Below are 14,622 nucleotides of genomic sequence, written 5' to 3'. Positions count from 1 at the left end.
AGCAGCCTGGGAGAAAAGAACATGAGGCAAGTCACYCCTACACCCTGTGTGAAATGCAAGTCACGCCTACACCCTGTGTGAAATGCAAGTCACATCACGTCAAATGTGCTACAGCGCCATACTGTGCCAATATGTTCTTAATGCCATAATGCAGTACTAATGTATGCATACATGTTCTGGATAATCTGAAAATAGAGTGAAGATTAACAGATATGCACACACACAAGTGCACAAACTCACCAGTACACACACACATACAGTGCCTTCAGAAAGTATACAGACCCCTTGACTTTTTCCACATTTTGTTACAATTTCCTCAGCAATCTACACACTATACCCCATAATGACAAAACAAAAAACAAAAATACATTATTTACATAAGTATTCAGACCCTTTGCTACGAGACTCGAAATTGATCTCAGGTGCATCCTGTTTCCATTGATCATCCTTGAGATGTTTCTACAACTTGATTGGAGTCCACCTGTGGTAAATTCAATTGATTGGACATGATTTGAAAAGGCACACACCTGACTATATAAGGTCCAACACATGACAATGCATGTCAGAGCAAAAACCAATCCATGAGGTAGAAGGAATTGTCCTTAGAGCTCCGAGACAGGATTGTGTCGAGGCAGAGATAATCAAGTCAACTCAAATTTTATTGCTCACATACACATGGTTAGCAGATGTTAATGCGAGTGTAGCGAAATGCTTGTGCTTCTAGTTCCGACCATGCAGTAATATCTAACAAGTAATCTAACAATTTCACAACAACTACCTTATACACACAAGTGTAAAGTAATGAATAAGAATACATACATAAAAATATGTGGATGAGCGATGGCCGAACGGCATAGGCAAGATGCAGTAGATGGTATAGAGTACAGTATTTACATATGAGATGAGCAATGTAGGGTATGTAAACATTATATAAAGTGGCTAGTGATACATTTATTACATCCAATTTTTTATTATTAAAGTGGCTAGAGATTTGAGTCAGTATGTTGGCGGCAGCCACTCAATGTTAGTGATGGCTGTTTAACAGTCTGATGGCCTTGAGATAGAAGCTGTTTTTCAGTCTCTCGGTCCCAGCTTTGATGCACCTGTACTGACTTCGCCTTCTGGATGATAGCGGGGTGAACAGGCAGTAACTTGGGTGGTTGTTGTCCTTGATGATCTTTTTGGCCTTCCTGTGACATCGGGTGGTGTAGGTGTCCTGGAGGGCAGGTAGTTTGCCCCCGGTGATGCGTTGTGCAGACCTCACTACCCTCTAAAGAGCCTTACGGTTGTGGGCGGAGCAGTTGCCGTACCAGGCGGTGATACAGCCCGACAGGACGCTCTCGATTGTGCATCTGTAAAAGTTTGTGAGTGTTTTTGGTGACAAGCCGAATTTCTTCAGCCTCCTGAGTTGAAGAGGCACTGCTGCGCCTTCAACCCCACGCTGTCTGTGTGGGTGGACCATTTCAGTTTGTCCGTGATGTGTACGCCAAGAAACTTAACTTTCCACCTTCTCCACTACTGTCCTGTCGATGTGGATAGGGGGCTGCTCCCGCTAATGTTTCCTGAAGTCCACGATCATCTCCTTTGTTTTGTTGACATTCAGTGTGAGGTTATTTTCCTGACACCACACTCTGAGGGCCCTCACCTCCTCCCTGTAGGCCGTCTCATTGTTGTTGGTAATCAAGCCTACCACTGTAGTGTTGTCTGCAAACTTGATGATTGAGTTGGAGGCGTGCATGGCCACGCAGTCATGGGTGAACAGGGAGTACAGGAAAGGGCTGAGAACACACCCTTGTGGGGCCCCAGTGTTGAGGATCAGCGGGGTGGAGATGTTGTTTCCTACCCTCACCACCTGGGGGCGGCCCGTCAGAAAGTCCAGGACCCAGTTGCACAGGGCGGTGTCGAGACCCAGGGTCTCGAGCTTAATGACGAGTTTGGAGGGTTCTATGGTGTTAAATGCTGAGCTGTAGTCGATGAACAGTATTCTAACATAGGTATTGCTCTTGTCCAGATGGGTTAGGGCATTGTGCAGTGTGATTGCGATTGCGTCGTCTGTGGACCTATTGAGGCGGTAAGCAAATTGGAGTGGGTCTAGGGTGTCAGGTAGGGTGGAGGTGATATGGTCCTTGACTAGTCTCTCAAATCACTTCAGGGTGACGGAAGTGAGTGCTACGGGGCGATAGTCATTTAGCTCAGTTACCTTAGCTTTCTTGGGAACAGGAACAATGGTGGCCCTCTTGAAGCATGTGGGAACAGCAGACTGGGATAAGGATTGATTGAATATGTCCGTAAACACTCCAGCCAGCTGGTCTGCGCATGCTCTGAGGACGCGGCTAGGGATGCCGTCTGGGCCGGCAGCCTTGCGAGGGTTAACACGTTTAAATGTTTTACTCACGTTGGCTGCAGTGAAGGAGAGCCCGCAGGTTTTGGTAGCGGGCTGTGTCGGTGGCACTGTATTGTCCTCAAAGCGAGCAAAGAAGTTGTTTAGTTTGTCTGGGAGCAAGACATCGTGGTACGCGACGGGGCTGGTTTTCTTTTCGTAGTCCGTCATTGAGCGTAGACCCTACCACATACCTCTCGTGTCTGAGCCGTTGAATTGCGACTCTACTTTGTCTCTATACTGACGCTTAGCTTGTTTGATTGCCTTGTGGAGGGAATAGCTACACTGTTTGTATTCGGTCATGTTTCCAGTCGCCTTGCCCTGATTAAAAGCAGTGGTTCGTGCTTTCAGTTTTGCGTGAATGCTGCCATCAATCCACGGTTTCTGGTTGGGGAAGGTTTTAATAGTCGCTGTGGGTACAACATCACCGATGCACTTGTTAATAAACTTGCTCACCAAATCAGCGTATTCATCAATGTTATTGTCCGACGCTATGCGGAACATATCCCAGTCCATGTGATCGAAGCAATCTTGAAGCGTGGAATCCGATTGCTCGGACAGGCATTGAACAGACCTGAGCACGGGCGTTTCCTGTTTGAGTTTCTATCTATAGGCTGGGAGCGCTAAAATGGAGTCGTGGTCAGATTTTACGAAAGGAGGGCGGGGGAGGGCTTTGTATGCGTTGCGGAAGTTAGAGTAACAATGATCCAGGGTTTTGCCAGCCCGGGTCGCGCATTCAATATGCTGATAAAATTTAGGGAGCCTTGTTTTCAGATTAGCCTGTTAAAATCCAGCCTCAGGATATGCAGCCTGCAGCATTGAATGTCCCCAAGAACACAGTGGCCTTCATCATTCTTAAATTGAAGAAGTTTGGAACCAGCAAGACTCTTCATAGAGCTGGCTGCCTGGCCAAACTGTGCAATCGGGGGAGAAGGGCCTTGGTCAGGGAGATAACCAACAACCTGATGGTCACTGACAGAGCTCTAGAGTTCTTCTGTGGAGTTAGGAGAACCTTGCAGAAGGACAACCATCTCTGCAGCACTCCACCAATCAGGCCTTTATGGTAGAGAATGTCCAGACGGAAGCCACTCCTCAGTAAAAGGCACATGACAGCCCACTTGGAATTTGCCAAAAAGCACCTAAAGACTCTCAGACCATGAGAAACAAGATTGAACTCTTTGGCCTGAATGCCAAGCGTCAAATCTGGAGGAAACCTGGCACCATCCTTACGGTGAAGCATGGTGGTTACAGCATCATGCTGTGGGGATGTTTTTCAGCAGCAGGGACTGGGAGACTAGTCAGGATCAGGGCAAAGATGAACAGAGCAAAGTACAGCGAGATCCTTAATGAAAACCTGCTCCAGAGCGCTCAGGACCTAAGACTGGGGCGAAGGTTCACCTTCCAACAGGACAACGACCCTAAGCACACAGCCAAGACAATGCAGGAGTGGCTTCGCGACAACTCTCAATGTCCTTGAGTGGCCCAGCTAGAGCCCGGACTTGAACATCTCTGGAGAGACCTGAAAATAGCAGTGCAGCAACGCTCCCCATCCAACCTCACAGAGTTTGAGAGGATCTGCAGAGAAGAATTGGATCAACTCCCCAAATACAGGTGTGCCAAGCTTGTAGTGTCATACCCAAGAAGACTCAAGGCTGTAGTCGCTGCCCAAGGTGCTTCAACAAAGTACTAAATAAAGGGTCTGAATACTTATGTAAATATAATATTTCAGTTATTTAAAAAAATATATAAATATATAAATTAGCAAAAGTTCCTAAAATCCAGTTTTTGCCCTGTCGTTATGGGGTATTGTGTGTAGACTGATGAGGGGAAAAAACTATTGTATCAATTATACCATAAGACTGCAACCTAACAAAATGTGGAAAAAGTCCAGGGGTCTGAATACTTTCCTTAGTGCACACTGCTCATAGGCACACACACACACAGTTGGATTGGATTCATCCAGTCCAGCTGCTCTTGTTAACTAGCTCTGTTCCCCATGGGATCCCATATCATTACAGAACTGATGTGTCCTCTGGTATCTCATCACCACAGCTGGTCCAGGGCCAGTGCTTGTGCAACCCACGTGGTTCTGTGAACCACACTCATGTGATAAGTAACATTGCCAGAGACACCAAGACTTAGCTACCCAAGCAGTGATTCTCAACCAATTTGCTAACAGGAACAGACAGCTAATAGGGTCCCTTGAGGATCACTGAAATGAAAACTACCCAGGGAAAACTATGAAGTTCCTAGTTGTGGGTCCTGATATTTTTCCTCCGCCAGGAACCTGTGTGTTCTGGGAACCAGACACGAAGTTACAGTTGTGTGTCCAATCAAACCCACCACCACAGCTGGTCCTAGATCAGCACATACAGGCTTCTAATCCAACTTGGCAATGTGTCTCACCCTCTGTACTAAAGGCACTGGTCTGTTTAGCACCATGGGAGTTTGGCAGGCTAACCTGAGCCCCACCCAACACCTGTGTCATAGGAAACCATTGCGGGGGTAAACACTAGTCAAAACAGGGTGGAGAGACTCCACACTAGACAAAATATTAGGCTCATTTTGAGGAAAAMATTTAATAAAATGAGCCCTTTGTTTTAGTGAATAAAGATGCCACTGTAACTTTTGAAGCCAACAATTTGATACAATGATACACTTCATAGTTAATAGATAATCAATTACTACACCCTGAGCTACGTAATGGTCTATTTGCTAAAGTGGAAACAAATGTAGACAATTTTACTCTGATTTCCTCTGCATTATTATCACAGAACACTAACACAACCAATAGATGACGTTGCTCTGAGACTCACAAGGGAGTGTGTCACCACCATGCAGTGTTGCTGTGCTACTGCTCCCGGGATGACCTTGAGATTGACACCAGGCCAGTATGAACGAAGCTGTCAGAGAGCAGAGAGACATGAGCATCCAACCACAGATAAGCCCAGATTTTCTGCCACTAAAAACCTTTCTGTATTCTGACAACAGAAATAGAATCAGACAACTCTTATTCTCTGCTGCCAGAGGGTGAGAGTCACAGATTTAGAGGAGAATCGTATCCAAAAGAGAGCAGAACAATTGAGAAACAATCCCTCATTTTAATTTTCTCATCAGTTTCTCTTGGAACTTGAGTTGTATTTCATTAGTAGCTTCCATCCTATTGTATGCAGTCATTTGTAAGCTAACTCACTTTGTACCCTTTTTCAAAGCACCCTTCAAATAACAGAATTAGTGATATGATGTGATATTTGTGTGTGCCTCATTTCCCTTTTACTTTAAAAGACTCTAGCTGTCAGCTGTTTGTACGATTTTCCTGACAGAAGACCCAGCTTTGAGGTCGAAATGAACCACCTTGAGACACCAAGGACTGTCTCACATACCTGATACGTTGTTGTTTACATGCTGCATAGCTCCAGCAACAATGTCCTATCTGGAAACAAACAGTTTAGCATACTTGTTAATAAAACAGTGAGATAGTTTGACTAAATAAGGGAGTGTTGCACTCCCCCTGTCCTCCGATCAGGTTTTCCGCAACAGATTATGGGGAGAAATGTGCACGGTTATTCAAATATTCGAARGGACTTTAACTTGTGTGAGTATTCCTTTTTGCAAGAAAAAAAATTATAACACTGAAAAGGCTTTTTCTAAATTTAATTAAAATATCCATGTGACATTGTTGCATACATGAATATACCATGACATTTCAAATTATGCATATATATGTATATTTTTTTTAACCCAATTTCACGGTATCCAATTGGTAGTTACAATCTTGTCTCATCCCTGCAACTCCCGTACGGACTCGGGAGAGGAGAAGGTCGAGGYCCATGCGTCCTCCGAAACACAACCCAACCAAGCCGCACTGCCTCTTGACACAATGCCCTCTAACCCGGAAGCCAGCCGCACCAATGTGTCGCACCAATGTGTCGGAGGAAACACCGTACACCTGGCGACCGCTTCAGCGTGCCCTGCGCCCAGCAACTCCCAGCAACCACCGCYCCACTCGAGAGGCCCCAAATTATACATTTTATAAAACAACAAACTTTTCAATTTAGTTTTTATGACGTGCCCCCATAAAAAGACTGGTAGCCTTCACCTGTGTAGCTTGTTGTTTATGTTGGCCAATCAAATCAGCAAAGAGGCTCAATGTATAGCTAGTGGAGAGTTTGTTTACTAATGCCATGCAAGATGGGAATTAAATTATGGAATTAAAGTTAAAGCAAAATGAGAAAAAGTAGGCTACAATGAGCAACCAACAGGTAGGTTGTTATTTTATCTGAATAATTGGGGAGAAATCACAACATGTGGCCTCAATTAGCCTAGCTAGCTATAGCTTGCTAGCTTTGCTAGCTATAGCTAACTGGCTACTCTAGTCAAGAAAGGCACTGTTATATTAGATGATAAATAACATTGTGGGTCCTACACGTTAGCTAGTCTTGTCTGTAGCCGAGTTGTCTCTCTCCTTCCGTCTCCTCGCTCCGATCTGACCACATACACCGGCACCTCTGCAGCTGCAGCAATAGAGCGGCAGCCTCTCTCCCTTGAACAGCAGTGCTCAGGTTAAAAACGTAAGTATACAAATATAAACATATACAAAAAAGACATGTATTTCGAATACCCTGATATCCGCCATCCCATATGACTGTATCATATATGTGGGATACAGTCAATATTTCTACCCTGGCCTCTAGTCATCAGACCGTTGAACAATAAATAAAAAACGGAGAAAACAAAAGGAAGTGAGGAGGATTTTCCATGGCATGGTGATGTCAGGGCTCTGCCGCGGTGCGGTCGCCGAGCTCAGAATGGGGTTTTATAGAAACTGCTCTCTTTCCTACTGTAGATGAAGAGCCAAGACGGCTCAATGGCTTAGGACCAACAGCTGGTTCTTGTTACCTAGCAACTCCCTAGCTGAGGCCATGGTTACAGTTTGGCTCAGAGTGGGGGTCTCACTCTCCTGACTCAATATGGCAACCAGTGGTGAGACAGACATCTTCACTCAAACTAACAGGCCTCCAAAACTGGTACAKCGAGAGAAAGAGGTTCTGACTCCAACTGAGAAAATAACAAAGAGAGGTATGTGAATGTGTTATGTCTTTGTGTATCAATATATGCCAGGAGCATGAACAAGTGTAACGTGTCTCTATGGCTGGTCAGTAGCCAAAAGCAGCATGGTTTAAGTCCTGGTGCAGAGACAGTACATGGATGGCTAGTGAGACGGCAGCGCTTCTCTCTCTGGAGTTCTCTCTCATTTCTACTGGAGCTCTGCCAGAGCACTGGAACATTGCACTGGCTCAGAGGGCCAGCTCTCAATCCACATGCATAACATTTTTTTTTTTTTTTTAACACACGCACAATACACATGGACACACAAAGAGGCACACACAAAACACAGTTTCCCGGTACCCCTCTAACCCTCTATATAGAATGAATAAGGAAAAGGTCAGGACTCACTATTGTACAGGATGAATCAGCACGGGGTCATAACACGAGTTAAGGTACATACTGTGTGTGTATATGTGTGTGTGTGTATATGTGTGAGCAAGAGAAAGAGAGAGCAAGAGGGTAAAGAACATATCATCTTCTTTTGTTGGCAGGTTTTTCCTTCCAGACCCCATCTGGACCATATCGCCCCCCCCCACACCCTATCCCCCCTGTAGACACACAAAGCCCCCGCTTGTCCTCCCTCTGCCTGCCATCCTTCCCCACCCTTATCACCACCCTGCTGCCCCTGCCCTGTCACCAGCCCCACCAACCAACCCCTCCCCTGCCAAAAGAAAGGGCAGAAAGGGGGACAGAGAGAGAAAGGGAGAAGAGATACAAGGAAATAAGAGAGTGGAGGAGCTGGGAGAGGGGGAGAGCGAATGAGAGATAATGAGACCCATGATAGAGGGAGGAAGACGAGAAAGAACGTCCGTCTTCCTAAATGGCAGCCTTTGTGCTTCCCCAGAGAGGCTCGCTCTCTAGAGCACAGTTGGGGGGCCAGAGACAAAAGCAGGCGACTAGTGGACAGCACACTTCAGCTCCCATTCAACCACACTGGCATTCTTTACACAGGAAACTACCACACATGGACCGTACATACACCACAGGGACACACAGCACTGCCTGCCATGTAGACAGACTCTCTGGGATTTATTGTGGTAATAAACATACTGTTTACAACGGAGCTAAACACTGTATAAGAACATGCATGAACACCACACACACAGACAAACGCAGACATCACTCACTCATACTCCTGGTAACACGCATGACCTTTCTTCAATGACCACCCCCCAACACTCAATTACAACCCCCCCCTTGTTCTTCCCTGCTCACTCACTTGCTTTCCTTCCCTTTTGATTTACAGAGTTCACTGGTTTCAAGCCAAGTGGAGAGACAGATGCACACACACACATTCTTTCATGACACACGTCATTGCAGACAGGCTGAGGTTCAATTGCCTCAAGCCTTACAGACCCCCCCCCCCTACACACATGCTTCCATACATGACACCCCACACAGGTACACTTACACATACGCGCGCACGCACACACACACACACACACACACACAGAACGACCAACAGGAAACATGCTCCTTGCCTGGGAAATGCGGTCTCCACATTCTTCAGATTAAGGGAGGCACATGACAATGGCAGAACGAAAGAAAAAAAAAGAAAAGTGGGCAGGGGGGATTCTCCCGAGTGTGTCCTGAGGGTATCCCCTCCGCCGCCTCCTCCTCTCTTTCTCCCCCTCCCTCTCTCCTTTCTTCTTGCTCAGTCTCTATCCGCCACTCGTTGTCCAAAAGCACCCTTCACCTTACCCTCAGCTGTTCCATACTTGAGAGCCGTGTGGGGGGTAACAGGGGCAGTAGGGAGGGGGGGGGGTCAGGGCAGGGTGGGTTAGGTTGGTAGGATTATGAATAGGTTCGGACTGAGAAGAAGCGTCACTTCTTTTCCCTCCGGGGCATAAACAGCTCTTTTCCAGTCAGCATCCGCCAGCAATCGCCTCTCTTCTCCTCTCGTCGATCGCAAATATCTTCTCTCTCCGTCTTTGTCTTCCTCTCTATCCCTCCCTCCCTACTGCACACTCCGTTCTGGCTATTTAGATCGCAGGCTTTCTCCACCAGCCTTTGTGTGAGGCCGAGAGCGAGAAAGAAAGGAAGAAAGAAAAGACAGGGAAAACAAGTGAGCAAACCAGAGCTACGTAGGGAAAAAAGAGAAAAATGAAAAGAAAAAATCCATAAAGGAGTTCCAGTCAAAACGAGTGGTGCGGCGCTCCTGGCGTGGACAACTCACTCTTCCGTTCGCTCTGCTCGCACTCAACACATTTTCCTTCCCTTATTTTTTCCCCTTCCCCCTTTCCCTCACTCTCAGTTTTATTATTTGTGATCTGGCCTTCACAGCATTTTAAGAATGCCAGCCCCTTTTTTTCCACTTTCCCTCTCCCTCCTTTTCACACTCTGTTATTTCCCTCCTGCTTCCCCCTTCCTCCATTCTTCACAAAACATCCCGTTTATTTTCAAAACCAGAGTTGGGTAGGTTACTTTGTAAATGTAATCTGTTGCAGTTGTAATCCTCCCGAGTCAGGCAGCAGTCTAAGGCACTGCATCTCAGTGCTAGAGGCATCACTACAGACCCTGGTTRGATCCGGGGCTGTATCACAACCGGCCGTGATCGGGAGTCCCAAAGGGCGACGCACAATTGGCCCAGGGTCGCCCAGGTTAGGTTTGGCCGGGGTAGGCCGTCATTGTAAAATAAGAATTTGTTCTTAASTGGCGTGCCTAGTTAAATAAAGGGGGCGGCAGGCATTAGAAGAAGACAAAAACGTATGTTACCCATTGAACGACATCTATTGCAGGACAAATCAATGTTAAAGTTTACATAGCTYGCCATATWTGGATGTTKAWTTMTACTTTATGGGTTGGTTATGTAGGCTTCTTCTAACCCATCYCTTTCTACTACATATAATAATACYATTAAATTATATCTTTACATTAAAAACCAAAGTCKATCAGAATTCCAGTCATTCCAATAAATGTTATACCTCTTGATCTTCAAGAATAGGACTTGGAAATATGGAAGGAGATTAGCCAAATTGTTATACCTGAACATGACCCCAAAACTAAGGACTTAATAGCCAGCCCTACTCTGTTGTTTATTTTGTTGTCATGGAGAACTGATTGGGCTCATTGATTTGAGTTGAAAAATAAATGCTGCGCTCATGGAATGGCATGCTTTGAGCACTACTGAAAAGTGCTTTTTACACGTGAAAAATGAATGCCATATGCTGCATTTGCTATAGGCCTATTGTTGACCTTTTTGTTGGTGACACTTTATCTTGATAATATGCAGCTGTTTAAAGGGCAAACCCACAGATGAAACAATAACAAAATGGGCACCCCGCCTCTGTTTTGGTAAACAGCTGCGGGATAGGCCTGGAGAAATGTAACCAATCTCAGATTAATAGACAGAGCTATGGATCCAAGGACTGACCATCCATGATATCAAAATTATTGTTTTAGCCATGTTATGAGGCTATACACTGTTTGTTTACATTTACAATGTTTACAAACATTGAAGAAAAACTATAAAATATTTTGGGTTCTCATGGTGTGTGACAGCTGAACTAAGCTCATGATGCACTTAAGTTACATTGTTAAAGAATGAATATATATATATATAAAATGTATATGTCCACTTGATGTAGCAACTACAGATTGCCCCTTTAAGTCTATCAAAAGTGGGCGAGTTTGAGCATGTTTCTTTTTTATCAGCATGAATTAGATTGAGCAATAAAAGCCCCAGTTGATTCCATAGGCTGGGATCCACACTATGCAGCTGTTGCAGGAGCACATTTTCACTGGCTGTCCACTGGTTTCAAAAACAATGATTGATACAGTAGGCAGCTTAAACTTCTTGAATTCAACCATTATTGGGTTAAAATACACATTTAGATTTGTGAACAGCCATCCACAACCACAATCCATAAGGCGCAAATAGCGAGAGAGCAGCAGTGTGATTCACATCAATGCGCTATGTAGATATAAATAATAAGTGATATCCGTATCGCCGTAGACTGCACCACTGCTGTCATCCTTACCTCCAAGGGTTTATTCAGCGACAGCAGTCGCACCATTGGAAGACATAGCTTGGACTGTAGCCGACAAAAGCCTATTCCTGCACTTTTCCCGCGATCCATCAAACACATGTGGTGTGTCATCATAGTGGTCTCTGACTTATGGTCAGACTCGCTCAGGTGGAACAAACTTACATTTGTGCCTTTTTTCAATGCTGATTGAAAGTCATTGAGAAAACAGAAGTGTCAAAGATTTACAGAAGTAGCTGTAATCTGATTACAATATTTTTGCTGGTAACAGATTACAGTTACCTTTTTTTTTGTAATACCTTACATGTAACGGAATACATGTAATCAGTTACTCCCCAACCCTGTTCAAACCCAATCACTGAAGTACACACATGGTGCATTTTTCTCTGAAACCTGCATTGTCCATCTAATGTCTAACGGATCAACAAAAGATTGCAGTAAAATATCAACATCATCACCTGCCAACATTAAGTAAAACAGACACACGACAAATAAACAAAAATATACAAATGTATGCGCACGCATACACAAAAAAACACAGAAGAATGAGACTGCAGTTAAGGATTCCTAAACGATTACGTCGACAAAGAACTGGAAATCTGGAAAAATGTGCATGTTCCCAGCAAAGTAACCTCTCCTACAATCACCTGCATGTTGTCCCTTAATGTTCACAACCTCACATGGTTTGGTGGCTTGTGTCACCAATTTGTAATGACAATACATTAACGTAGACAACCATAGGACATGCACACCTACATAGAAACGTGCTCACACACACACACACACGATGTTAACCCTTTTCTGAACCCACTCCTCCAGTGGTCTTGGTGGCAGTGACAGCAGTGAAGGGTTAATTCATTCTCAGCCAAACTCAGTCAGACAAAACCAGGTCAGAGACACAGAGGGAGAGTATAGAGCTGAGCTTCCCCTGCCAGAATACACAAACTGTAGAGCAGGGGTTGGCAACAGGCGGCCCGCGGGCCAAAACCGGGTGAGGGGCATTTTAGTTTTGGTCAACAACAAAAAAAGTCACCAGGAATTAAGCTAAAAATGTGTTTAATGTAGGAAATCTGTCCCAAGTATTCCCACGGATAAAAAAAAAAATTGATAGGTGATCGTTTCTCAATGTTATCAAGGTAAGAAATGATTCTTTTCAAATACAATCATTTCATACCATGATTAAATTGAGGCACAATGTAATCAAGGTATTAAACACACTTGCACTCTTTAACAGTTTAGTTCGGCTCAGTGGTGTTCTAAACCCCAACACAGGACGAACAGATTGTTTACTTCTAGGGCTAGTAGTCTGAAGGAGTCAATTTAAGCCAGGGCTGGAGCTCACCGCCAAAATTCCCCACAACAGGACTTTAAAGGATTTAGAAATACAGGTTAAGAAGTCCGCCTTCAATTAGAGGTTATTCCACAACCACACCCCAACCGTCTAGGAACAAACAAACACCTCATCAGTGTGCAAGAATGGAACACCATTAATTGACACATGTTAGAAATGGCATCTATGCCTAACATATCAATGACAAAGCTTGTTTCAATGACTTCATTAACCAAACCCAAACTACAGAGTATACAAAATATTAAGAACACCTGCTCTTTCCATAACATATACTGACGAGGTAAATCCAGGTGAAAGGTCCACCCAAAGGTCATCCAGCCAACTTGACACAATTGTGGGAAGCATTAGTCAACATGCATTAGTCAACATGGGCCAGCATCGCTGTAGAACACTGTCAACACCTTGTAGAGGCTGTTCTAAGGGCAAAAGGGGGTGCAACTCAATATTAGAAAGGTGTCCCTAATGTTTGGTATGCTCAATGTACATCCACCAATGTGTCAGCCTAGTAGAAGACACGTTCTGCATATTGTCGCTAATTGATGTTAACCCGCCGGCTTTGTGAGAGAGAGAGAGAGAGAGAGAGAGAGAGAGAGAGAGAGAGAGAGAGAGAGAGAAGAGAGAGAGAGGAGGAGAGAGAGAGAGAGAAGAGAGAGAGAGAGAGAGAGAGAGAGAGAGAGAGAGATAGAAGAGATAGAGAATAGAGATAGAGGATAGATAGATAGATAGATAGAGAGATAGAGAGAGATAGAGAGGATGGCACAGCAGCAGGTGGACTCCAGATGTATCTTGGGGGAGGGTGTCTCAACTCTGGAGCTCCTCTTTTCTCATTCTGCTCTCTCCATCGCTTTCCTCTCTGTGTGACATGAGCCATCTGGCCTGGTAACACAGTGATAGAGAGAGGGAGAGAGAAATAGAGAGGAGAGAGAGAAAAGCTCCCCTATACCCTCCTCCTAAATACTGTCTACAGAGAAACGCACAAAGACACGCATACAGTAAGTGATAAGTCATACACACACATGCATGCAAGTACACGCACAGGCCTGCGCAAACAGACACACACACACACACAGCTGGGCTCTGTTCCAGCTGAAGGCAGAAAGCTGTTTGGGGAGATGTCAGCTCACAACACCAGGGATGGAGTTACAGGAAAACACACACCATTTACACACTTACACACACACACACACACACAGCTGGACAAGATAAAGGAGGTGTAGCGAAGCTTGCTTATCAGTCCTGATGTTGTCTTGCCGGAAACCTGATGATAGTGACTGACTCAGCGCTAGAGCCTTAATGAGCGAACACATTCATGTGCTGCTGGTGTGTGTGGAATTAAATCCTAGGTGAGGTCGTTTACGCGAAATCCCTCACATAAGGTTTAGAAGTTGGATAAGACTTAATCGCAAAATATATATTTTTTAAATTACAAAGCCATTAGATCCAGACACATTATCATCAGATCGCATCAGATCCTTTTGTCAGGTAGATACCTCAAGGTATAAAAGCAACATAAAAGACAAGCTAGAATAGGGACAGAGAATAAGGGACACGTGTCGAGGTGGAGAGCAGGAATCATAACCCTGAAGGGCTATTCCCTTACAGCTACTACTCTACAGTCACACAGAAAATGAGGTTCCTTTTCCAAGATGGCCTCCCTCTGGTAAAACACAGTCAGCCAGCGTAGTAAAGCATTTCAACCCTGCAAAGCCTCTATATTCCCATATATTCTCATCTGTGGAAAACAAGGTTAGTGCAGCCACTTCTGCTCTGTAATTTAATAGCCATGAAGTTTTCAT

General features: G+C 44.8%; 1 protein-coding gene across 10 annotated transcripts in view; it reads right to left on the bottom strand.

Annotated features, from left to right (window-relative positions):
- The window catches only part of ctbp2a (C-terminal binding protein 2a), a 146,422-nt gene that overhangs the window by 12,812 nt on the left and 118,988 nt on the right, over positions 1-14,622 (bottom strand). Inside the window, exon 1 of one of the 10 annotated variants that reach the window (XM_024008243.2) lies at positions 8,971-9,715. The exons of the other annotated variants lie outside the window; for them this stretch is intronic. Coding sequence (XP_023864011.1) covers positions 8,971-8,992 — 22 coding nt within the window. The 5' untranslated portion in view covers positions 8,993-9,715. Of the gene's footprint in view, positions 1-8,970; positions 9,716-14,622 lie in introns of those variants that run through there. 10 annotated transcript variants of the gene reach the window in all.

The sequence above is a fragment of the Salvelinus sp. IW2-2015 genome, linkage group LG18 (genome assembly GCF_002910315.2).
Source record: "Salvelinus sp. IW2-2015 linkage group LG18, ASM291031v2, whole genome shotgun sequence".
NCBI lineage: Eukaryota > Metazoa > Chordata > Actinopteri > Salmoniformes > Salmonidae > Salvelinus > Salvelinus sp. IW2-2015.
Note: the sequence above shows the minus strand (reverse complement) of the source record. Positions and strands in the feature narration are given on the sequence as shown.